The 25980-nt window shown below is 45.8% G+C and overlaps 1 protein-coding gene across 6 annotated transcripts; it reads left to right on the forward strand.

Moving 5' to 3' along the window:
- The first annotated feature begins 978 nt into the window (after window positions 1–978).
- ITFG2 (integrin alpha FG-GAP repeat containing 2) lies at window positions 979–15395 on the forward strand. 6 transcript variants are annotated; one of them, XR_014185277.1, is made up of 13 exons: window positions 982–1174; window positions 2650–2745; window positions 3199–3240; window positions 4045–4222; window positions 4536–4675; window positions 5123–5271; window positions 6376–6470; window positions 8965–9018; window positions 9978–10069; window positions 10579–10696; window positions 11365–11538; window positions 11688–12299; window positions 14218–15395. XR_014185277.1 is itself a non-coding variant. In XM_082064151.1 (12 exons), the coding sequence occupies exons 1-12, from the start codon at window positions 1079–1081 to the stop codon at window positions 11831–11833; spliced, it is 1380 nt and encodes a 459-aa protein (XP_081920277.1). In that variant the 5' UTR covers window positions 982–1078; the 3' UTR covers window positions 11834–15395. The 6 variants fall into 6 exon arrangements, 5 of the variants coding, with proteins under 5 accessions (XP_081920281.1, XP_081920277.1, XP_081920278.1 ...); XM_082064151.1 differs by having other exon boundaries at window positions 11688–15395; XM_082064152.1 differs by having other exon boundaries at window positions 1028–1190; window positions 11688–15395.
- The last annotated feature ends 10585 nt before the right edge of the window (window positions 15396–25980 follow it).

Genomic DNA, 25980 nt, shown 5'->3' on the forward strand with positions numbered 1-25980 from the left:
AATCTTAAAGTATGATTTTTGCCTTCATTGTTACTGCAAAACTAACTAGGAAATATTTTAAGAATCTAAATTACTACAGCCACTAAACATGCCCTATTCAGGCAGCTGAAAGGAGGTCCTGTGCTGTCTTTAAAAATGGGTCTGGTTGCCAGCAGAAGATGGCATAGTAGTGTTTATAAGTGAAGTTATGCATGTAAACTTCAAATCTATTAGTTATGTCCTTATAGAAGAATGCTTAAAATAACTGCAATAATGACTTTGTGAATGATACATGTCTGTCTCAATTTATGAATACTTTATCCTGTGAGCTACTCTTCTAATAGTCATACAGTATCTTTGAAGTAACACAACTGTCCTGTTCCGCTGTCACCTATGAAAATGAAAGCAACTGATCTTTGGCTAACCTGCAACAGAAACACAAAGGAACTGCAGTGCTGTCAGGTGTATGATTGTGCCCTTGGATCTGATCAGGAATTAAACAGCTCGTTTGCAGAAGGCAGTGGAGAAACAGTTTTGCTGTTCGGACGGGCTGGAGAATGTAAAACAGCAACTAGGCCTGGTAGGCCCCCTGCTCTGGTGGCTATTCCTGCTTAGCAAGGGGTAGCTGGGTCGCCGAGGGTGCGGCACCGCCCGAGATTGGGTAACGGGGTAGCGGTCGGGCACTTGAGCTGCCACAGGGACGCGCAGCGTGCCGGGGCGGGCGCTCGGCAAAAGGGCCGTAGGCCTGGCTGCCTGGAGCGTGAGGCTGCGGTGGCCGTTCCAGTCGCCCTGCTCGCTGAAAACCGGGGCTGGGGTGCGGCGGGGCGGGGCGCCCCCCGCCCGAGGAGCGGTCACGCTGATGGGGCTGGACAGGCGCGCGACGCCTGCAACCAGCCTGCCGGCCCCTCCCTGCTGCGAGCCCCACTCCCACGGGAGCCTCCTTCCCACCCACCGTGCCCTCACGTGATCTCTCGCTGCCCTGCGCGTGCTCCGCGGCTGCGCAGGCAAAGTGTGTACCTGCGGAGCCGCCGTTACTCGCCCTCGCCCCAGCCTGGCGGCTAGCGCCGGGAGTTCCGCCTCTGCGGGTGGCGGCGGCGGGATGCGGTCCGTCAGCTACGTGCAGTGCGTGGCGCTCGACTTCGCTGGCAGCCTCTTCCCGCACGCCATCTGCCTGGGAGATGCCGACAACGACGCGGTCCGGAAAGCGGGGGGTGGCTGACTGTGGGCCTACGCGGGCGGGTGGTGGCTAGGCTGGCGGGGCTGGGGCGGGCCCGTGGCAGCAGGCCGCAGGAAGTGGTGCTTCCGCAGGCCGAGTACTAGGCTCAGTTTGGCTGGAGCGTGCCCAGTAGCGAGCCTCCGCGGGAGGCAGGTGTGGTCGGTCTGAGGAGCCTCCGGGGTTGCCTGCAGCCGCCACCCTAGCCTTGTCAGAGATGAATAGCGGCCGGGCAAGGGGGAGCAGTCGCAGGTAGCGAAGGAAATTAAAACAGGTGAGGAGAAACACCGAGTGGATTGTAAAGCACCAGAGCAGGTTCCTGGAGGAGGTGGTGGGGCTTTCACCCCTGGGGGAACTCAGAGCTTGACAGGGGCTTGAGCAATGTAAGAGATGCAGGGGTTGGATGAGAGGGCCCCCAGAGGCCCTTCGCGGACGAGTGTTTTAGTGATTCTGAGCTACAGCTGGTCGGTGCTTCCATCACCATTAGATGAGCTAGGCGCCCTTGGCATGGGACTTGGGTGACGTATAGCTAACAGGGAGATGAAATTTTAGTTTCAAAGAAACATCCCCACCACTTGCGATGGTGGGGATGTGGAGGTGTGGGGAAATGCTTTGCTGGGGCACAGCGGATCACAAACAGGGTAGAGCCAAGTTTCAGTGTTGACCTGTAGGGTGGATGGATGTGTATCGGGAATGCTCCTGTCAGTCCCACAAATGGTTGTTTCTGATGGGTCTGATTTGTCTGTAACTAGAAAAGATTAGTTTAACCAGATGTATCTAAACTGTTCCTTCTTATCCACTATTTGTTACAGGTTTATATTGCTATCCTAAAACAGTGTCATAGCTAACAATGTGGTGGATAATAAAACAAATTTTCCCATAAGAAGTTGTTTTATGTGGGGTAATGTGTGCAGGGAATTATGAAATACACACAATTTAAATACACAGAGGCATTATGCAGATGGGATAGTAGGAGTAGGCTCATCAGCTGCGGTGCTTGGTGATTTTTAGCAGTCTTTAAAGATATAATCACCATTTTGAAAGACCTTTATCCCTTCATCAGTGAGATTGAACATCCAGTGTAAGTCTATTGCAAGTGTTCTTGCAGCCTCTTTCTGGGTGGTTACATTTTTCTCATTGTTATCATCTCAATCTAGATTGAAGGGTGGAAAACAAGATGATGAGGTTAGCAAAGCAGGATGTCTGAAACAATGGCTAGAGAAGCAGTGGATAATGGGATTTTGCTCTAAGGATCCACTCTCCAGCTCTTTTATTTGTGGGAGTAAAATTAGGGTTTTGTTTTTTCCGAGACCTTCTCTTTTGATTCAAGGCTGTCTCGAATCTTGTTTTGCTTCTTCCCACAGAGTGATTTTTAGATATTCTGTAATTATTACTGTGTGGAAATACTATTACTGTAATTGTGAATTTCTTCTTACTAACCTGATTCTTTTGTACAGCTGAATGAGCTAGTGGTGGGAGACACCAACGGGAAACTCTATGTTTACAAGAATGACGACAGCAAACCCTGGGCTGTGCGATCTTGCCAAGGAATGGTCAGTTCTTGACAAATTTTTTAAATGGTTGGGCCCTTTCGTAGGTGTATGTGTAGCCAGCTGTCCTTGACTACTGCGTAGGAATATGTAGACCAGAGGGCAATGACAGCCAGAACTGGTTCTGATGCCTTTCTTGTAGTTATGCAGGACCCTCCTTTTGCCCACAGCTAGCCCATGGACAAGAAGTGAAGAGCAAAGTGCTGAACAAACACAGGAACTGGGCTTCTGTCCCATCTTGACCCTGCTGCTGTGCACTGTGGATTTTGCCCCAGGGCTCTGGGCAGTTGTGTAGCAGATATGTTTCTGTCCCTTAATCTGCACTCTTTGTCCTTGGAAAAGCTGTTTAGAGTTCAAGAGACTGTTTAGGAGAGAGGAGCGAGTGGAACATAGGCTTATTCTCAGCTGCTATTTTGGATTGCCTTCTCTCATGTATGGCTGCCTTTTCTCTTGCAGCTCACATGTGTTGGTGTGGGAGATGTATGCAATAAAGGAAAGGTGAGAGCAGCCAAACTCTTCCCAGCTATGTCTGTGGGGTATGTGGGAGGTGCTTAGGAGATCAGGGTCATATCATATCCTGCCCTTGCTCATAGAGATAGCACTATTGTTTTAAAGCTGTTCTGCTTACATATAACCTGTATCTGTCTGTGAGCTAGATGCAGGTTTTAGTTTTATTGAGCAAGGAAATCCATCCTGTTTTCAGAAAGCAAGATTTGCAAGTCCCCATGTGTGAGTGCCACAAGGTTTTGGTGGTTTTTTACTCCTTTTCCTCAGTAGTTTTTGCCCTGCTCTGTGCTGTTCCCTGCTGTAGGCCATGGCCCTTCTGCCAGTTGGCTGTATGCATTTAAGGTCATCTAAACAAGACTAAGCCACAGAATAGTCTGGACTCCCAAGCAAATTTCACTGGGTCTCATATGACTTTTTGCTGGATTGCCATTTCTGAGTGTGAAACCAGGACCACTGAGTCCAAAAGTCCTGGTGTGGGCACCCTGCCTAAAATACTGCAGCTACATATGCTCCAGTGGGGAGCAGAGCTGAACTGAGCACTGAGAAGGCCACACAATGTTTGGGGATTGCATGCACACTTTGGCTTGATATCCTAGTCTGACAAGGATGGACAAGAGTTTGGGCCCTGCAGTACCTGAGTAGTTTGTAGGCTCGCCAAAAGCCTTCTTCTGTTCCCTCTGTAGCAGTCATTGATCTTGATGAATCTACCCTTGTATCTTCCCTTGCTCTGCTGTGGGACAGCTTCTGCAGTTTCTAAAAGAGGAAAAACTGAAAGTTTTTTCTCTTCCCTCTTAGAATCTCGTGGTGGCAGTGAGTGCAGAAGGCTGGTTTCATCTTTTTGACCTGACTTCTCCAACTTCAAAACACCCAGATGCTTCAGGCCACCATGAGTTGGCTACAGCAGAAGAGCAGAAGCCAGTGTTCAAGCAGCATATACCTGCCAACACCAAGGTCATGCTAATCAGTGACATTGGTGAGCTGGAAAGCTGGTGTGGGAGTGAAGGCTGAGGGCATTTGTGGGTATGAGGTGCGGGGAAAAAGTATCTGGGACTCTCAGAAGGAAATAACCGTCTTGCCGAAACAGGTGCTTTAACAAACCACAGCCAAGTCATGAGAGAGAGAAGCAAGAACTACAGAAATTTTCCTTAAGAGCAAATTCTCATTACAGAATTGGGGTCCTCAGGGATGCTACCTGATGGAAACCAGCACAATGGTTTCTGAATGCTGGGGGTCTTGGGGCTATGAAAGCCTGAGACAGCCCATCTTTCTCCTTGTATTTGTTGCAGATGGAGATGGGAAGTGTGAGTTGGTGGTGGGTTACACTGACAGGGTGGTACGTGCCTTCCGCTGGGAGGACTTTTTGGAGAATTCAGACCATGTCTCTGGGCAACTGGTCCTGTTGAAGAAATGGCTGCTAGAAGGTCAGGTAAGGAAACAGGATATTCAGGGCAGAACTCGTCATACAGTCTTCAAGAGGTGGCTCTCCCAAGGGAAGAAGCACAAAGTCTCAGTCCTATGAATGAAGCAGTTGTCATGTTGATGGCTTGAAAGGAGATTTGCCCAGTGGTTGTTCTGTATATAGGGAGCAGCTGGTGGGCTGGTGTGGGAAACAATCAGTTGCTCTCACCCAATTAGAGAGCATTAGTGGAAAATACTACTGTGTTCTTAAGTGGCTTTTGGTGGGGAAGCAAAACTGTTTACTGTAACTTGGACATTTTGCTCCTAGCTGAGTTTGTTCAACTCCAGCTCAGCTCTTTCAGAAGATTTCCCATGTTCAAATTGAGGTACAAGAGCACAGTGAAACCTTCTGAGGTGTTCAAAGTTCTTGGTTCAACTCTACCCATGTTTTTTTTTTTATACTCTGCGAGTATAGGTGGACAGTCTCTCTGTGAACCCACGCCCTGATGGCTCACCGGAGATGATGGTGTCTCAGCCAGGCTGTGGTTATGCCATTCTGCTGTGCACATGGGATTCTGAGCAGCAGGCCATGAGAGACGGAAGGGACAGCTCTGCCCCAGGCAGGTGGGTAGATGGGGTAGATGAGGAGATTCTTCTGTAGGTACACACAAGAGAGCTTCGTGACACCACCTTTCTGAGGGTGGGCGGTTGCTGTCATCTGTCCTTGTTTCAGTGACCTGCTGTACTATGGGGAGTTCAGACTTAAGCCCACCTGCATCCAGGCTTCCATGATTACTGCTCATGTCTCATATCACAAAAGGTGAATACTACTGCTTTCCTTCTATCCTGCTCTTTTCTCCTTGGGTTGGCCAAGGAGATTTGCAAAACCAGCTCACTGAGAGGGGCAGTACTGGGGGCTAAAGCAGGGAAATGAATGACCTAGATCTCCAGAGGAAGGGTGGTGGGCAATCTGGTGACCTATCTAATGGTAGAAAGGGTAGCAACTGAAAGGCTGGGCCAAGCCCAGTTAGTCTGAAGTCTAGGATGACACTTTGGGTTCATTCACTCATTTCTTCTAGGTGAAGTAATTGGAGGTTTTCCTAATGGCCCTGGCAGTCAGTGCTGTAGATCACAACCAAAGCAATCTGGATGAGCAATGAGGTTATTGTCCTTGGTGCTGGAGGGACTCTGGTGGGGAACTCAGGTGCTTCTGTGGTGTTCTGTGACACTTTAAGGCAGACCCAAAAAACTGCAGCAGGAGGGGAGCTAAGCAAGTCTTCTTGGCGTCTTAGAGAGCTTAGTGGAATGGTACCCTCCTAGCCAGAAGCCCAGCCCAGGCATGATCTCTGATGAGCCTCTTCAACTCCAAGTAGAACCACTTCCTGAGTGAAAAGCAGCAAGGCTTACATGACAGTAATGATAATTTTATTTTTTTTTTTCTGTATTAGAATACATGTTTTACTGACTTCTTTTGGCCTTTTCCAGTTTTCTGATGCATCAAATAATTCTGGTTTTGTCGTTTAAACATTAGTAAGTTCCTTTCATACCGAGGTGGCATGCATCCTTTTCCTTGGTCTTTACCATTAAAGGACTAACCTATGCACAAACTCCATCAGATAATCTCTGAATTTGTAGAGCTTTGGAGTATACTGCTCTTGAGATTGTTCTGCCAGAGTCACAAGCATGGTTCCCTAACCTTTCCATGATGTTTGTCTCTCTTTTCCCTAGTGAGGCCCCTGTTCGAGATGTTATTCTACACCAAACGTCGGGACGAATTCACAACAAGAATGTTTCCACTCATCTAATTGGCAGCATTGGCCGAGGTGAGAGATTAGGAGCTTGGGGTCTCTGGCCCAGCAGTTGCCTCTGATAGTTTTTCAGTATGTCAGTCCAGCATTAAATCACATTTCCCATGGTTGAATAATAACAGTGGGAGACAGCTGCAAGAACAGAGGGAACTCTTCTTCTATTAGCCAGCTCCCAAAGGAAGAGAGCTGGATATTTGCATTTGAAATTTTTATAGCCTTTGTCCTTCCCTAGGCAACTCTTACTCTTCATCTAGCACAACAGTTTCTCTGCAGCCTTCACTAGCCTGCATTTAGTTATTCTGAATGGCAACCATGCCTTGCTCCTACAGATGTCCTTGATCTTTGTTTTTGCATGGCTGCAGCTTATGCCCTCTTCTTATTCCCTAGATACATCTCTTCCTTTCCACAGCCTCACCTTTATTCTTGCTTTTATGCTTTTCAGGATTTGATTCTGGATACCAGGCAGCCATATCCTGCACTTCAGTCACCTGTGTAGTCACAGCCCCTCCAAAGCTGCTTCCATATTTCATTGTCCTCTGTCTCCTTCCAGTGTCTTCTGTTCAGCAGTTGTATGTAAACTCTCCACAGCTGCTGACTCCTCTCAGCCCTGACACACTGCTGTTGCATCCAGACTCTTCTTACACACTGCTACTGCTTCCTTTGTGTAATGGCTTTGTGCTCTGACTTGCGCCTGGTGCACCTGCTGAACCCTGTTTTGGTACCTGTGGAGAAAACGCGGCTTTCATTCCACCTTGGAACATGTGGGCATAATACAAGAAGGTGGAAAATTCCTGATGCACTTTGTCTTGTCTGCAGCTACCTGGAATCCAGCTGCATTTTTTCTAGGTATTACCCCCTGCAGTGCTCTCTGAGAATGATCAGGCTGTCCAGTGTAATTAGAGCTGGGGGCAAGAGCAATCCACTGAAAACCCTCTTTTTCCCTTTCCCCATAATACCCTTCCTCCCTAGTTCCTGATCTTGTCATGTTTTCAGCATCTTGGATGCTGCTTCAAGCTACATGGTCCACAGAACATGAAATCAATTATTTCACTGCAAACAAAGCCTTGCATCTAATGAAAGGTGTCTGTGAAAAATGAAGTTACACAGAATAAGGGATGAAGACAAGGTGACGAAAAGCCCACTGATGCTGGGCCATTAATAATGAAAGAGCTGAAGATTGCCATGCTAAACAGTTTGTGAGGGGGACACAGCAGATCTTTTGGATCAGAGCCTGTCTGGATGAATGTCAGCTAGGAGCAATAGCGCGCTCACTGACTGTTTACTCTAAGCTGATCTGCAGAAATTGGATAGTCTGTGTCCTGGGAGTGTGCAGGGTATTGTAGTTTGGAGCTGTCTATAGGCAGCTGAGGTAGGCTTTCAGTATTATGTCATTCTGAGGAAACTGCCTATTTGCTTTCAGCTCTGCTGGTTTGTTCCTGACTGCCAGGTTTCTTGGATCCCTGCAGACCTCAGGGAGCAAGTGTCCCTCCTACATCATCACTGCAAGGTTCAAATGCAGCTGTAGTTGAATGCAACTCCAGTCCTCCCCTAGCAAGTGTGATGGCACTTTCAAAACTGACCTTGCATGTCTCTCCTGACTGGTAGCTAGTTAGAGAGTATATTGAAAGGCTGAAGTAGCCCAGTGGTCAGGGGAGTACCCTCTTGAGATTTAACTAGTTGTATTTGTCAGTGCTGTCCTGCACACAACTGTGATATACAGGATACTGCTTGCAGGAATTCACAGGAAATTCACAGCTGTATAAACATAGTCTAGAAATGCCAGGGCTGAGTGTGTAGATGAGTATGAAGGCAGATGTCTAATCTGCTCATAAAGCATGGGCTCTCTAGCCTCTGACAAGTGTTTGCTGGAAGATGACAACTTCTGTGCAGTTTTTCTGTAGTGAAAACAATAGAGTTGGTAGCATGACCTCTGCAGACTCATTCAGGAGTTGCCATAGAGTTGCTTTTGTGCTAATGTGACTGATGGTTTGTCCCTCTGGTGGGACCTCTCTTACTTTTTTTTTTCTTTACCCTGCACCTTCCCGGAACAGCCAAAGGCCATGTTCCTGTCCTTGAAAGAAGCAGTGAGGGTACAGTTGTAATACCCTTCTTTGGCTTCAGCTGTTCTTCACTTTGTCCCTTGTGATGGTCCTTCCTGTGCTTGTGCATTTCTGAAGCCTGGAGAGGATGCGATGCAGTCCACTAAAATCAGAACTGCCATGGTCCTGCAAGTGCATATGTGGTACAAAGAGACTCCTAGGAGCAGCCAGCAGAGCCAGATATGCCTATATCAGTGCAAACCAGAGGTTTTGGGTTTTGAGATGCCAGTGCTCTACAAATAAAAGCCAGCATGAATTATGATTGGTTGCAAGAATCCGCAGATATTTGCTAAACAAAGTGTCAAGGCTGGGCAAAAAAGGAGGCAGGGTGGACCACCTTGGTTTGGATAATTTTTTCAGGAGAGGGAGGGGACAACATCAATTCCTGTAATTCTCTTCTGCATTTACAGGCTGCTCCAGTGAGAACAGTGGCTCAGGTCTCTTTGCTCTCTGTACTCTGGATGGTAAGTCCTACTACTATCCTGGAAGAAAGGTCTGTGGGATGGCCAAGGCCTATCACTAATTCAAAACAGGGAGCCAGGGGCTCAGAGGTTTTGGTTTTGAAAGAAGCGGGAGCTGGGTTTCAGAAATCCTGGTTCCTGCAAGAGAATTTGATTCAAAGACTCCTCCTGCTGACATGTATTACATGAAAGCTAACACAGGAGCCAAGGTAAGAAGTGTCACTGTAAGTCCCCCATAAACCAGGTGTGTGATAACATGCCTGTATCTGAGGATATGATGAAACATATTAAAGCTGAACCTGTCTTTCTCTTCCTTACTGAATTGGGTATTACATTGCACAGGCTTCCTATCTGTAGGAAACCTGTTGTGTTTTCTGTCTGTCACTAATATCTGCCTTTCCCTCTTCCCTGGTACAGTCTATTCATCAGTGGATTTCAAAGTATTTTACAAACATTAGTTACTTGTATGGTCCCGTGGCCTATGGCACTAGAATTATTAAAGTCATGCTGCAGCAAGCAGCAAGGAAGATGAAGAGCCTAGGTCATTGGCCAAAAGACACAGTGAAAGCTTGAGCTGGAGAGCTAGAGTTTTCATCTGCTGGCTCCTAAGTTGCCTGCTTACTCAGTAGTCAGACAACTGTTTCAGATGGCAGTTCAACAGTGCCGTTCATGTAGACAGGAGCTTCTAAACCACAGCATAGATGTGTCTTTGTACTTGAAGGGACTTGGGTTGTTTCCGAAAGCAGTCAAGGAAACGGATGCTGGAACCTGATTGTTGGTAGAGAGAAGCTGTCCTTCCCAGAACTGTGTCTTCTGCTGTCAATCACAGCCTGTACCATGGGCCAAATACTCTGTCTACAGACCCTAAGTGCTGAAGGAGTGTGCAGGGCCCAGTGTTAGCAAATACCTGCTCCCCTTTAATATTTTCAGGACACTCTTTATTGTTTTCTTTTTCCCTTCAGGGACATTGAAACTCATGGAGGGAGCAGACAGGCTGCTCTGGTCTGTGCAGGTGGATCATCAGCTGTTTGCTTTGGAAAAGCTGGATGTTACTGTGAGTGTCTGTGAATAGGACTGGGAGGGGTGCAGACGGAAGCTCAAGATGGCTTTTTGTATATGAATTTAGGAAGAGCAGAGGGAGTTGAAAAAGGCTATGGTTATCCCTGGCCTGTGCCAGAGCATTCTGTATTCATGTCAGTTTGTCCACCTGCAAGAGGTTGAGGTGGGTCTGCATGTTTGACCTAATGAGCCCAGCATCCTGCTATGAACTCTTTCATTCCCCAGATCCTGTTTTATCTTATTGCAAAGCTGAATGGTTTTGCATGCTACTAATATACCCCAGTTGCCTACAAACTCTTATGATACATAAAGATTATGATAGAGAAGAGGTAGATGGTCTCAAGGTGCAAAAAGTCTGGACGGGTCCAAAATGGCTGGACAAGACATCCAAAAGTGACATCTTGTTCAGATGTTAGTGTTCTGTCTCTGAACAAGCAGAAAAGATACTGACTGCCTCTGGGAATAGTTGATCCATGCTAATATGTGATCTTATGGTTCCTGCAGGGCAATGGTCATGAGGAGGTGATTGCCTGTGCATGGGATGGTCAGACATACATCATTGACCACAGTCGGACCGTTGCCAGATTTCAAGCAGAAGAAAATGTCAGTGCATTCTGTGCAGGTGAGGAGCCTGACTGCAAAGGCAGACCTCACAGCATCTCACTCAAAACTGCTACTGCCCTCGGGAAGACCAGGAATCCTTTTGTCTGTCTGCAGCGGGGAATAATTTCCCTGTATGAATAATGCAGAAGGCCCAGCTAATCTTTCATCTAGTGGCATCTGGGAAAAGTAGGGGTGGGAGGAGGTGATGCTGAGGTTTGTCTGTGATGGTTTTGTTGCCTTTTTTCTTCTTTGTTTCTTTTCTTTTTTTTGGGAGGGGGCGGGGAGGGGAGTTGGATTTGGTGGTTGTTTGTCTGTTTTTGTGGGTTTTTTTCCCCTGTCCTTTTTGAGAGTGCTGTAGTGGCCTCTTGTCTTCCCCACTGCTTTTGTAATTTGCAGCCTTCTAAGCTGTTCTCAAATGGAGATAAGGAGCTTTATGGAACCAGCCTGAGCCTTGGCTTTGCTCAGTCCCCTCTTTTAGACCTGCCAGAAGCAGCTTGTAAATCCCAAAGCTCCATCCATTAACAGTTTAGAGACACTTTCTTGGGTTGTCTCAAGTCCATGTCTGTGCCACTCACCCAAAGTGCTCCCTGCTCTCTGCTAACAGCTTTGGTACTTGATCATGAGAAGTTATCAATTTGCTTTCTCTGTACAGATCAGTAGTCAGATCTCCACACTTGCTTTCTGCAGGCCTCTATGCATGCAAAGGAGAAAGGAACAGCCCCTGCCTAGTTTACGTCAGCTTCAATCAGAAGATCTACATCTACTGGGATGTGCAGCTGGAGAGAATGGAGTCCACCAACCTGTTGAAAATACTGGATTGTGACCCAGAGTTTGGAAGTCTCCTGCAGCAGCTGAGTGTGGGTGAGTGCAGTAAAGGTGAAGGAAAAAGTCAGAGGGCTGCTAGCAGGTGATGCGCTGGGAACTAGCGTTCCAAGTACCTCTTAAGGAAGAGGGGCTTTCATACTGCCTGTTGAGAATCCCTAACAACTGTCTTTCTCCCTTTTCTCTAGAAAGAGATGATGTTTCTGCTGTCAAAGATCTGATTCACAAAACATTGTATTTTCCTGAGAAAAGCCAGCAGAGCAGCCCCTCGCAGTGTCAGGACCATGTTGGAACAGACTCCTCTGCCCACTGCACTGTCATCCAGCATCCTTAATAACAGGTCACATGGAAGGTGACCAGCGCAAACTCTTCCCTGACTGGAATGAAGCATCTAATGAAGATGAGACTGTTCTTTTCCCATCTCTGTCAAAGCTTCCAAACAGCAAAGGCTGTACAGGCCAGGTTCTGTAGAGGGATGTGTTTGACTTAAGTGGAAGTGGTGGGTTGTTTTGCTTTTAGCTGGGGAATGTACCAGAACATCAAGAGTCCAGAGTCCTGTTTATTTGCCTTCCATTGCCAGTTTCCATGTTCTCCAGTAGCTGAAGTGTTTTATGGGTGACTGTGAAGGAGCACTATGGACATAAATGCAGAGAACAGCTGAGCTCGGTCTCTGTTTCTGTTTTGGCATGTTTTTTCAGTTGCAGCAGTGATTACTTCTGAATTCTTAGCAGGATCACAGTGCAGGAGCTGCAGATGGAGGAATTGAGTTAGAGAGCAGACGGGCCTTCTCTGCCACTCAGGTATGTTTTTAAAGTAGACTCAGGCATTGTTTGCCTTTGCTCTGCTGCTGGTCTTCTGCCAAGTAGTTTCTCACAAGCCACCTGCTGTTCTGAGGAGCTGGAAACATGCATGAGAAGAACTGCAACTTGCACTAATAAGTTGTTTAGGGGTACCAGTTCCATCTATACTTGAGAGGCATTGCATTTCTCCATCTTCTTGGGCGTGGTGATCCCAGAGGTGACTGAGACTTAGCAAAGCAGCTGTGAAATTGATGATAAGAAAAGCCTGTCTAAACCATGGATCTGTGGTGCTATGAGTGGTTGGCCATTCCATAATAAGCAGTGGAAGTGCCACACTTCCCTCTTCTTGTGGAGAGTGCCATGCTATTTTGAGTCCTGCACAACTGAAAGAGGGGGACTGGAGGTGATGTTCCACTTGATAGTATGTGGAGCCTGGAATAGGCCATTTCTCTCCCAGGCTACTCATATGCAAAGGCCCAGGCAGGAACCTTTCCACATACTTCTGGTATTTTGCTTTTCACCGTTTCAGCTTTCCCCTTGCCTAATTCAGCTTATTAGGATAGTAGCAGCAGGCTCACCTGCTCTTTTGCATCTATTATCTTCTCTCACTTGCATGAAGTTTTACTGGACATGCATAATTAATGGAGCTGTCCCTTCACCCTTATGGCAGCCTGAGAGGGTTGCATCTTAGAGCAAATATAATTCAGTGATCTCTCCTCAGCAAATTTTAACATTTAAAGATTCTCCAAGCTGTTGAAAACCTGCTGTACTATACTCTGCAAAACATCCAAGGGCAGCCCTAACCACGAGAAGAAACTTTGTATAGAGGAAGTGAGTGTCTTGCCCGTGGATCAAAAGGACTATTGTTGAAGTAGCCCTACGTGATAGAAGAGCAAAATCTTTAGATAATAAACCTTACCTTTTCTTTGCATTTTCCATCCATAGATTTATATAAGCTTTATATTGCTCAGCTCCTGTCCTCTATGATAACTGTGAAAGTTGAAGCATGGAGCAGTGAAATGGTATGACCTGCCCTGTACCAGCTAGCACTCTTCTTGCTTCTTGGACCACTCTGTCTTCCTGCTCTATAAGTACAGTGGAAGTTTCTCTCCATTTTAATGACCTCGCTGAGAAGCATTTCTACATGTTCCCCTGTCTACTAAGTGCTTGTGTACAACAACCTTTCAGGCAGGAGCTCTCAAGTCATATCAGTGGTTTAGTAACAGTGCTGTTCAGAGAAGCAGGGCTTGAGTTTGTCAGCAATGGAGAGCTGATAGTGTTGGGACCATCTACTGATGTGCTAAAGCAAGATATTGTCTTGAAGCTTGTCAGCTCTGCACTGTAACCTCAAGAAATTGTCATCTTTCATCATGCTGAGATGTATAGCCACCCATCCCAGTGGAGCTGTTAGCAGGATCACCGTATATTGGTTCCTGCTACTTCCAGGTTTCTGTTTCCCAAAACCTAAAGCTGCTCTTTCCAATGACTGAAACAAGTAAGGATTCTCCCTTGTCTCCCTTCAGGTGAAGCAGTAGCAGTTTCTGCTCTTATTTCTTCCCCTTGGGGCCCAGCTGAGCTGAGAGAAGCAGATGCCCCTACATGTGGGGTGAACAGCTCGGTTTCACTGTATTCTGAGATACTTTCCACATAGCCCTGTTGCTACCTGATTTTAATATTGAACTTCAAGATTGGTGAAACTGACACAAAGTAGGGACCACGACAGAGCAGGACTCTGGAGAGCACTTTCCAGAAGCGTACAACAGAAACGATGTACCTGAACAGGTCCATGTCTTGACATATGCTGTTCTTCCATCCTGAACACAGACTGCTGTTCTTCTTCTAATTAAGGTTGTGTATTTTCTTGTCCTGCTCCCTCTTCACTCCCCCCTAATTCTGTGGCTTCTGTCTCCTCCACTAGTGACAGAAACAGGATGGTTTCAAGCAACAGAAAACAGTAATGCCTGAGTTTTCAGTCATGGCTCACACAACCTGGCATGTGCACTGCTGCACAGATGATGGGCTCTTCTGCTGTGTGTGCTTTGACAAAAACAGATGGAGTTTTACCACAACTTGTGCCTGCGATGGTCCCACTCAACCTTGTTTGGTTTTGGTGGGGCAGGTATTCTCCACAGAAGTACTCTCTCTCTTGATCCACTCCTGGAACTCCAGAGGGTCCTGCAACAATTGCCCGAGAGTTGGGCCAGACTGAGCTAATCTGGTAGCTGGGTCTTGCAGTGCTGCTATATTGTAATTCCTTTGTGAGGACTAGCAGGAAAACAGGACAACTCTGATAACAACTCAATGCTGTCTGTCCATGCCAAATATAATCTTTTATTAGCAACACAAGTGCAAGAGGGATACAAACAGTTGTATGATTCAGGCTTTTATGCAAAACAAAGTTTGCCATACAGGTCAAATTATTTCCAAGGAAGGAAGGTCAACTTGATCCGCTGTTAGACTGTTAATTGTTGAGAAGAAACAGGAAGGGGTTAATGGGAGAGAGATGCCATTTTCCTAAGAACCATCTTCAAAGAAAATGGGGCAAAACCAATGCAGATGTTGGACAGGGCAACCTATGCAACCTAGCCTTCTTCCCTTGTTGGCCTGAGAATACTGTTGTGTGCTGTGCATGCCCAAGCATGCTGCATTGTGGAATGTTACTCCCCCAAACTCTTCAGCTCCTAAAACCATTTGAAAGGAAAAATACTAGTGTTTGAAGGTTTGCTCTGACAGTTTTATATTGCTTATAGCACATAACTTGCAGATGCACGAGGGGCACAAGAGCAAAATGAAAACTGTTTACAGAAGAATTAAGTGGAACTTCTGTACTGTTCATTGGCCAAAAGATTACTTTCCTTTTTTCATGCCATGAACTCCAAAGTGACAGACTGGTTACAGTCAAGACTTCCTGAAGTCAGTGCTTCAGGCTATTTCCCCTGGCAAAAAACTTTGCGGAGTGTACGTGAAGGGGCATTTGCAGATAAAAGATTCATGGCTTTGGTAGTGATGCTCAATTTATTATACTAGTGAGAAAATAAAGGTATGGGATTCCTTTATTTTCCTGAGATGTAATAAACCTGCTGGCTGTCCCTGTTCTTTGCTGAATGTAGTTATTTCTATAACTCTAAAGGTATATCCTGGCATTTGCCAGTGGAGTCTCTTGAAAGGAGGACTGACTGCAAAGGTATGTAGGTGGCTCAGTGCTCTTCACTTATATAACTCACCTGCTAGTTCTGAAAGAAGGAGCAGGCCTGTGGGAGTATAGATGGCTGGAGCTCCCATTCCATTCAAAACCAAGTGACCCTAGCGTCCTGGAAATGGTCCTGATTATGGCTTCAGCAGAGTACATGTTCTTGGGATAACTGTACCGCTTGTGCATAGGCCGCGGAAGAGACCTCAGAAGTTCAAATCCGCGTCCCTGGGCATGTTCAGCCATACATAGCACTTGCAGACTGTGATGCTTCTCTGTTCCAAAGACTTATGACAGACACTTCCCTGCAGACTGTTTCACAGCTATTGTGTCCACTCTACTGGAAAGTAGCCCTAGTAGGAGCTGACCACCAGGGTGGTTCAGAGAAATTATCCCTAAATAATAACATTCCATTGTCTGTGTTGAAGGGATGGGCCTCACTGTGAGGCAGATGCTGTTGAATGCATACAGGATGTGCATATGTCCTACACTGAGGTGGCAGTTTGTACTAAATTTTTACTTTCCATATGAAAGTATTAGCATTTTTTGATCACCAGTGGAAAAGACCTTTAGATGGCTCCTTCCTTCCCCTCGTCCCTCAACAGCAATAGAAATTACTGGAATTGGGGGTAGGGAAGTGTATCTGTATAACAGATTTTTCCAAAAGAAACTACTATTGACACAGTCTTCAGTCTTGCCAACCCACTTAAAAATTACTTAATGTAGGAAGAGTTTTAAAAATTACCATGTTTGTAAATAGGATTGAGTTTGCTTTTTTGAGATGTTGTAAGTCCTGCTTTATAATATCTTTTAAAGCCAAGAAAGATTTCTGTCTTTCAGAATGGAAGCTGGGATTCCCATGTAGTAGCACAAAAACAGTGGTCTTTGGAGAAAACATCAGTTTGGGCAAGAATTCAGAATTGATGTGTTAAGGTCAGTAACACCATGTCATTTAATGCCAAGGAACTTTGGAAGATGGAAACCCATAAGGAGTTCTATTTGATGATGAGGAAACCAGGTATTGACATTGTAGGATTAGACCAGAGGTGTCAAACTCATTTTCACTGGGTCCACATCAACCTCACAGTTGCCTTCAGAGGTGTGGGAAACTACGGCGGGTCCATGGATTCCCTGAAAGGGGGTATGGGAACAGAGATCAGCCTTGAAGATATTAAGGTGTACCCATGAGAAAGAAGGGAGGTACCCGTGAGAAGGATGGGAGTAAAGGAGTGTCTGAAGATATTAAGGTGTATTCGTGAGAAAGAAGGGAGTTAAAGAGTAATATCGATGATAGCAAAATCAGCCAATGAGATGTTACTGATATAACTTGTAGCCAATAGTAAAAATACATGTGAACTGGTAAAGACTATATAAAGTGCACTTGTAGCAATAAATGGTATATCTGTTTACATCTCAGAAGAACTTGGTCTATGTCATTTGTCTGTCTCAACTGTGACATCTGGTGACCCCGATGTGATTCAAACATGCCGACGTGGTCGTGCATGAAGAAGGGGACAGCGGCAGAACTGTGACAGCCAGTGCTGACCCGGAGGGACGGAGCCTGTTGTAGCTGAAAGAGCAGTGGGGGGTGCCGCCATGGATCTGGATCACTGAAGAGACACCAGCACCTGGAGTGTTAGGTGAGCCACTGGGAACATGAGAGGGAACTTCTCTAATGAAGAGGGTGTTATATGATTTACATGGAAGTTGCTTCTGAAGCAGTGGGGTGTTAGCCTTCTGGAATTGACTTTACAACAGACGTTACCATGGGGCAAGACGCAAGGTTTGGAAGTTAATACAGTGACAGCATTTAGTGTGTCACAATGGATGGACTTGGGAAATAAACTGTTTGATAGCACTATCCAAGGGTCCAAAGAAGCAACTGAGCTACTTAACAACGTGGTGCTTGTTGCTGGAGACTTTGAAAAGGTTAAAAGAGCAACAGGATCAGGCAGAGGCAGCGGAGGGGAATGGTCTTCCTGGTTCTCCTTGGGTAGATTTGGAGGAAAAGGCAAGATTGCATACTGTTCCAAGCCCCCTGTTGCTAATGATTTGTCAACACCGCTTAAGTCTCTGTTATCTGATGATTTGGAGAAGGATGGGGGTCTGCAGCACTCTCCTGAAAAGTTAAAAGGAATAGACAAGGAGCATTCATATGTGTTGCCCTGAGGTAAAAACTAAGAAGGACTCACATGAAAAAGCAGCATTGAGTTATATATGGTCTCAGGAGGGGTTCCCTAAGCATCGGTCAGGGCAGTGCGTTCAACCTTCTGCCCCGCCGCTATCAATCACAGAAGAAAAAAGTGAGCATTTGTCTTCATATCCCCCCTTGCCTAAAGATTCAGATGATGAGGGTTATCCTATGGTGAGCCAGAGTGAGTCCAAGAATGTAATTCCTAGGAATCCGAATCCCCCAGATCCACTCCTTCCCCGCCCTGTGACAGAGAAAGTTCCTGAGGGTGGGGGTGGAGATCCAGGGCATAAACCGAACTTTCCTAAAACTTGGGATTTACCTTTGGCTTCAGTTACAGTTAGGCCACGGGACCCTGTGCATTTTTGGAAAAATGTGAAAGCTAAAGCTATGGAAATAGTGGACTGGGATCTATCGGAAAATGTATCAGTTCCTTCTACCGTTGCCGAGCCGTTAATTGTTGAATCTGCTGGGCCTGTGACGTTTCCCATAGTATATCATAATTCTGCAGTGGGAGAGCCCCATGAGCACGTTCCCTATTCCTGGAAGGCGATTCAAGATTTGCAAAAAGCCACTGCTCAATATGGCCCTAATTCCCCTGCGGTTATGCAGTTGATACGTTCTATTATCCATGGAAGCTATGACACCCTATAATATTGCTCATTTGGCTCAGATTATTTTTCAACCTGTACAACATGCGCTGTTTCAAAATATTTGGCAACAAAGAGCTGAGGCACAGGCAGTGGTGAATCTGCAGTGTTCAGAGACTGATCCCCGTTCTGGTAATGGTGTGGATGTGTTGGTGGGCTTGGGACAGTTTAGTAATCCGCAACATCAAGCGCAATGGCCCCCTCTAGTGCTTGAACAAGTGAAAGCCATAGGGCTCGAGGCTATAATTAGAACAGCAGAGTTAGGGAACCGAAACAAAGATACACCAAGAAGAGCATGAAGGTGTGCATGCAGACACAAATTCCTCAATTAACAACATCTTGCAACCCTGGCCGCCCATTTCTAGGGTCAGTACACAGACAGCCCTCTGTGACAGGCTATCAGGAAAAAACAGCAGATCAGCTGGGATGGATGTATCTACCACCCACACAGTGACTACAACAACTCAAGAGGTGCATAAAGTACCTCTGGATGCTTAGGGACCAATTGGCAGGGAACTGAGCGCTTTGTTAATAGGACGATCATGTAGTACTCCGCAAGGATTAGTGGTACACGTAGGAATTATTGATGCGGACTATAAAGGACAAATTTGTGCCCTGGTTTCAATGGCAACCCCACCTGTGACAATAGAAAAAGGAATGCGTTTAGCTCAACTTGTACTTTTTTTGAGTTCTGTTCCTAGGACTGAGCAAGTTGTTTGTGGGGACAGTGGATTTGGTTCAACTGGAAAACCACTTGTTTTTTGTTCTCAAACAGTGTCAGAAAAACGGACACAAATGGTTTGTACACTCATAATGGATGCTTCTGTTCCCAGCCAGGTGAAGCTTGCTGGACTGATTGATACAGGAGCAGATGTGACCATAATTTCACAGCAAGAATGGCCTCCTTCTTGGCCCTGGGTTTCAAATACTTTGGGGGTGATGGGACTAGGTGGAGTTGCAGACAGTTGATGTCAGCCAAGCTGATAGTGATTGCTAATCCTGAGAATCAAAGGGCTACAGTGAGACCTTATGTGACCCTGGCCCCATTGAACTTATGGGGAAGGGATTGCTTAGGGCAGTGGGGGGAACACATAACTATGGATTTTTAGCAGGGGTCACTGTGATGCAGTGTCGGCCCACTTTAACACTGAGATGGTTAACTGAAAGATCAGTATGGGTCGATCAGTGGCCCCTTGCTCAGGAAAAACTTACAGCCCTTCAGTCTCTTGTGATGGAACAGCAAGCTGTGGGATGCATAGAGGTCTCACATAGCCCTTGGAATATTCCTGTGTTTGTTGTCAAAAAGAAATCTGGAAAATTGAGATTATTGCATGACTTAAGAAAAGTTAATGAGGTTATAGCAACTATGGGAGCTCTGCAACCAGGTTTACCTTCTCCAACAATGATCCCAATGCAATGGGAAATTGTTGTAATAGGTTTGAAAGATTGTTTCTTTACTATTCCTTTAGCAGAACAAGATATGGAAAAATTTGCCTTTACTGTTTCATCTGTGAATAATGGAGAGCCAGCAAAAAGGAATCATTGGAAAGTGCTGCCACAAGGGATGACAAATTCACCTACCATATGTCAGTGGTATGTGGCAAAAGCTCTGAGTCTGTATGTGCTTTGTTTCCATCAGGGTGTTGCTATCATTATATGGATGACATCTTCTTGGCCACAGCAACACCACAAGAATTAGATGAGATGAAAAATGAGGCATATGAGTCATTGAATCAGTATGGGCTGGTTGTTGCACCTGAGAAGGTGCAATGACAACAGCCATGGCTTTATTTGGGCATGAAAGTTTTAGATCAGACGGTGACACCACAACCCATAAAGTTGCAAGTGAAAGTAAAGACACTGAATGACGTACAAAAATTGGCAGGACTGATTAATTGGGTGAGACCATATGTAGGAATCCGCTCTTCTCAGTTGCAACCATTGTTCGACCTATTGTGAGGAGACACTGACATTTCTGCCCCACGTACTTTGACAGCAGAAGCACAGAAGGTAATTGCGGAAATTGAACAAGTAATCAGTAACAAACATGTATGGAGAATTGATTTGACAGTACCTATACAAGCAATTGTTTTAATTGATCAATGCATACCTTTTGCCATGATTGCACAATGGCATGAGAAGTGGGGAGATCCTTTACATATTTTAGAGTGGGTCTTTTTGCCAGCCAAATTTAAAAAGGCAGCCCCAGGCCTTTTTGAACTGGTCGCTCAGGTGATTATTAAAATCAGATCACGTTGCATGGAATTAATGGCAAGAGACTCAGAAATGATTGTGCTTCCTGTACAGAGTCATTATTTCGAATGGTGCATGGCTAATAGTTCTGCGCTACAAGCAGCTATGATGAATTATACGGGTCAAATCAGTTACCATTTGCCCTCACATCCAGTGATTAAATTAGGGAGTCACGTGAAATTTTGTCAGAAGCAATTGAATCAATCTAGCCCAGTAAATGGACCTACAGTGTTTACAGACGGATCAGGAAGAACAGGCAAGGCAGCCATTATTTGGAAGGATGGGTCACAATGGCAGCATCACATAGAATATCAGGAGGGGTCGCTGCCAGTGGTTGAACTTAGAGCAATGACTATAGTGTTTCGGGCCTTTCCTGGCCCTGTGAATATTTTAAGAGACTCTGCTTATGTGGCCAGGCTTTTGTACAACAGTTGGATAAAGCTGTGTTGGGACACGTGTCTAATGAAAAGCTATTCAGTATTTTAAAACTGTTATGGCTAGAAATTCAGAAGCATCGTTATTAATATTATGTCATGCATGTTAAAAGTCATACCATATTGCCAGGCTTCATAGGAGAGGGGAATGCAAAAGCAGATTCTCTATTTTCAGTGGTGGCTTTGGGACCTGTTCCTGATGATAAGCAACAGGCAGTAGCCTCACATAATTTCTATTATCAAGGCTACCGTGCTTTGAGACGACAATTTGGCATCCCAAATTCTGAGGCACATACCATTGTTGCTGCATGCCCTGATTGTCAAGGTCAGCATATTCCTACTTATTATGGCACCAATCCTCATGGCCTTTGAGCTCTGCAAATTTGGCAGACTGTTGTTACACATATATCTGAATTTGGGCAGTTAAAGAATGTTCATTTCTCTATAGACACCTTAATTGCCACTGCTTATACTGGAGAGACTGCACGAGATGTCATACGCCATTGGCAGCATGCGTTCTCTTTTTTGGGTGTTCCACAGCAGGTGAAAACAGATAATGGTTCAGGATATGTGTCCCAGAAAGTTGCTTCATTTCTACAGCTTTGGGTGGTATCTCATGTTACAGGTATTCCCCATTCTCCTACAGGGCAAGGCATTGTGGAGCATGCCTGTGGAACACTCAAGCGTTTTCTCCAAAAACAAAAAGGGGGAATGTTAGGTGAGCCACCTGATGCACGCTTGGCTAAAGCCGTGGATGTTTTAAATTTTTTGCAGGTTTCTGATGATGCCCAGACACCACCCACTCTATGCCATTTTTCCTCTTTAGTGGCTCAGGAGAGAGTGGGTCCAGGGGTAAAAGTGTTGATAAGGGATTTGCCCAAGGGACAATGGATGGCTCCACACGAGTTATTAACCTGGGGGAGAGGCTATGCTTGTGTCTCTACAGATCAAGCGCCGCAATGGTTGCCTGTGCAAAATGTGAAACCTGTGTTGCCTTCCTAATGATGATTGCTGCAGCTGCTGCATTTTGGATGCCTGCACAGAAAAGACTAACATGTGGATTACTTTAGCAAACATGGCTGGCCATGACTCCGTATGCCTAGCTATGGCATCTCCAGAAAATCTGTTCCACATGTTTGGCTGGCATCCCCCTTGATGACTACAGCAGCATCACACAATTGTCGCAAAATAGTGATTGGTGCAAAGGCATTGCAACAAACTGTAATAATATCAACATGGCACTTTGGATTGGTTGCCTCCCAGAAGCAGATACTGAACCACAGGAACTGGAATTGCTGGGATCTGTGCCTATGGACACTTGTATCCAACTGGTTTGGGCAAAGTGTCAGAACACTATGCAAGAGCATGAATGGATAAAACTGCAAAATGTTAATGCTACCCTTGGTCACTATAGAAATGAAACTCGGTGGTGTAATGCCTCACAGAAGAACCCAAGAGGTGCCGTTAACAATGTGGGACGGTGACCCTGAAAACTTCCGTATGGTGTATTCTTGATCTGCAGAGATAGAGCCTGGCTAGGAATTCCTTCTAATGCTGTTGAAGGACCGTGTAGTTTGGGACGATTAACTCTTAACACCCAATGTATCTATGATAATAGATTACAGAAGAGCAAGACAGGAAAAATGCTTTTTACATGTATATGAGTCAAAATGTAATGATAATGTAGATCTTTGGGAATCAGGGTTAAGGGTTGTAGGATCTCTTGTACCTGGAGTTGGCACAGCTAAAGCTTTAAATACTTTAGAAAAATTAGGATGCTGGCTAGCTAAGCAATCTAACAGAACTTTTAAGGCTTTAAGTGGACTTTTGTTAGATGTAGATTCTGTAAGACATGCTACACTGCAGAATAGAGCCACAATAGAGTTTTTGTTGTTAGCTCAAGGACATGGGTGTGAAGATTTTGATGGTATGTGCTCTATGAACTTGTCTGATCATTCTGAATCAATTCATAAAAGTATACAATTACTGAAAGAGGGATTACAAAAGTTGCAAGCTGATGATGGATGGGATTGGTTAAATAAATTGTTTAGTGGTTGGGGATTTCCAGGGTGGTTGTTATCAGTAGTGAAAACGGGACTGATTGTTTTGATGATTGTTGTGATTGTGTTACTAATGTTGCCATGCATGATTTCTCTGCTGCAAAGGGCCCTGCATCAGACAAGGAAGGCAATTTTTTTAGCACAAATACAAAAAGGGGGAATTGTGGGAAACTATGGTAGGTCCATGGATTCCCTGACAGAGGGTATGGGAACAGAGATCAGCCTTGAAGATATTAAGGTGTACCCATGAGAAAGAAGGGATGTACCCGTGAGAAGGATGGGAGTAAAGGAGTGTCTGAAGATATTAAGGTGTATTCGTGAGAAAGAAGGGAGTTAAAGAGTAATATCAATGATAGCAAAATCAGCCAATGAGATGTTACTGATGTAACTGTAGCCAATAGTAAAATGACATGTGAACTGGTAAAGACTATATAAAGTGCACTTGTAGCAATAAATGGTAGATCTATTTACATCTCAGAAGAACTTGGTCTATGTCGCTTGTCCATCTCAAACGCGACATGAAGGGCTGAATGTCATTTTAAGATTAGACCCACAGGCCTTGTGTTTGCCACTCGGTTATGTGCATTGTGCTCCTTAATCACAAACACTGTCTCAACACAAAAGACGTACTGTTTTTTCTCCTTGAAACACAAACATGTATTTGCTTTCCCAGCATTAAATTCCCTTCCTTCTGCATCAGTCTTTCTCTTACTGGACATTTTTGAATTCATGAGTGGGACCCTGACTGCTGGTTATAGAGTATGTTTTTACAGGTACTATTTTAAAATAACATGCAATTGCTAAAGTTCATTTTTCTGGCTAGTTTAAAAATAAAATAAAATGTTTGCCCAGTTGAAAGTACCCCTTTAAGTGCCCCGCCCCCTCACACCCCCCCCCCACCCGACCGTGTAATTCTTGTCTTTCAGTGCCCCAAGGCATTTACTAGTGTCAACCATCAGTCTCACCTATTACTCTTCTTGCCCAGGCTCACTGCTATCCTGTAGCTAGAGCTGCAGCTCCTGTAGTGGAGCATTTCAAGGATAAGAGGGTCATTAGGGGCAGTCAACATGGCTTCACCAAGGGGAAGTCATGCTTGACCAATTTCATAGCCTTTTATGAGGACGTAACCAGGTGGACAGATTATGGCAAAACAGTGGACGTGGTCTGTCTTGATTTTAGTAAAGCATTTGACACCATCTGCCACAGCATCCTTGCAGCTAAACTGAGGAAGTGTGGCCTGGATGATCGGGTAGTGAGGTGGACTGTGAACTGGCTGAAGGAAAGAAGCCAGAGAGTCCTGGTCAATGGGGCAGAGTCTAGTTGGAGGCCTGTATCTAGGGGAGTGCCTCAAGGGTCGGTACTGGGACCAGTACTATTCAATGACTTGGTTGAGGGAATAGAGTGACTGTCAGAAAGTTTGCTGATGACACCAAACTGGGAGGAGTGGCTGACACGCCAGAAGGCTGTGCTGCCATCCAGCGAGACCTGGACAGGCTGGAGAGTTGGGCAGTAAAAAATTTAATGAAATATAACAGGTGCAAGTGTAGAGTCTTGCATCTGGGTAGGAACAACCCCAGGTTCCAGTATAAGTTGGGGAATGACCTGTTAGAGAGCAGCAGTATAGGGGAAAGGGACCTGAGGATCCTGGTGGACAGCAGGATGACCATGAACCAGCTCTGTGCCCTTGTGGCCAGGAAGGCAAATAGCATCCTGCGGTGTATTAGAGTGGTTAGCACGTCGAGAGAGGTTCTCCTGCCCGTCTACTATGCCCTGGTGAGACTGCATCTGGAATATTGTGTCCAGTTCTGGGCCCCTCAGTTCAGGAAGGACAGGGAACTGCTAGAGAGAGTCCAGCACAGGGCAACAAAGATGATTAAGGGAGTGGAGCATCTCCCTTATGAGGAAAGGCTGAGGGAGCTGGGTCTCCTCAGCTTGGAGGAGACTGAGGGATGACCTCATTAACGTTTATAAATATGTAAAGGGTGAGTGTCACAAGGATGGAGCCAGGCTCTTCTTGGTGACAACCAACAATAGGACAAAGGGCAATGGGTACAAACTGGAACACAGGAGGTTCCACTTAAATATGAGAAGAAACTTCTTCACAATGAGGGTGCCAGAGCCTGGACCAGGCTGCCCAGGGAGGTTGCGGAGTCTCCTTCTCTGGAGACATTCAAAACCCGCCTGGACGCTTTCCTGTATAACCTCATCTAGGTGTGCCTTCTCCAGCGGGGAGATTGAACTGGATGATCTTTTGAGGTCTCTTCCAATCCCTAACATTCTGTGAAGACTCCCACTCACCAACACCTTCACCCTAGCCAGAGCACAGCTCCAGAATGGACACCCTGGCTCCCAGACAGAAGTGGCCAGGACCGAAAGCTGTTGGCGGCCATCCCTTTCCATCGGCAGACCCTTCACAGCCTCACCAACACCGAGGCTCTATGGTTGCTCTACCACCTAATCCTCACCTACCCCCTCATCCTCACCAGAGCCCAGCTCCAAAAATGCACACCCACCACCTAGGGCTCCCGCACAGAAGTAGCCAGGACTGAAAGCTGTTGGTGGCCTTTGCCTTCCCTTGGCAGCTGCTTGTGGGTATCAGCAAAGCCTGGCAAAAGCTGTCAGACACTCTGGAAGGCAGCAGAGACTGCCTGGGCATCAGCAAAGCCTGGCAAAACTGCAGGGATGTGCTGGAAGGCCCCAGGCCAGCTTCCACAAAGCCTGGATAAAGCTTTCAGGCATTCAGGAGGGAAAGCAGGACCCTTTGTGGACACTGACAAAAGCTATCAAATAGTGTTAGGGTTAGGTGATGAGGTTTACACTTAAGTTTAGGGTTAGTCTTTGGTGTAGAGTTAGGGATCAGGGTTTAGGGTTAGGGATTAGGTTAAATTATAAAGTTTGGAGTT

Source organism: Streptopelia decaocto (genome assembly GCF_964273445.1).
Source record: "Streptopelia decaocto genome assembly, chromosome: 1".
NCBI classification, from domain to species: Eukaryota; Metazoa; Chordata; class Aves; order Columbiformes; family Columbidae; genus Streptopelia; species Streptopelia decaocto.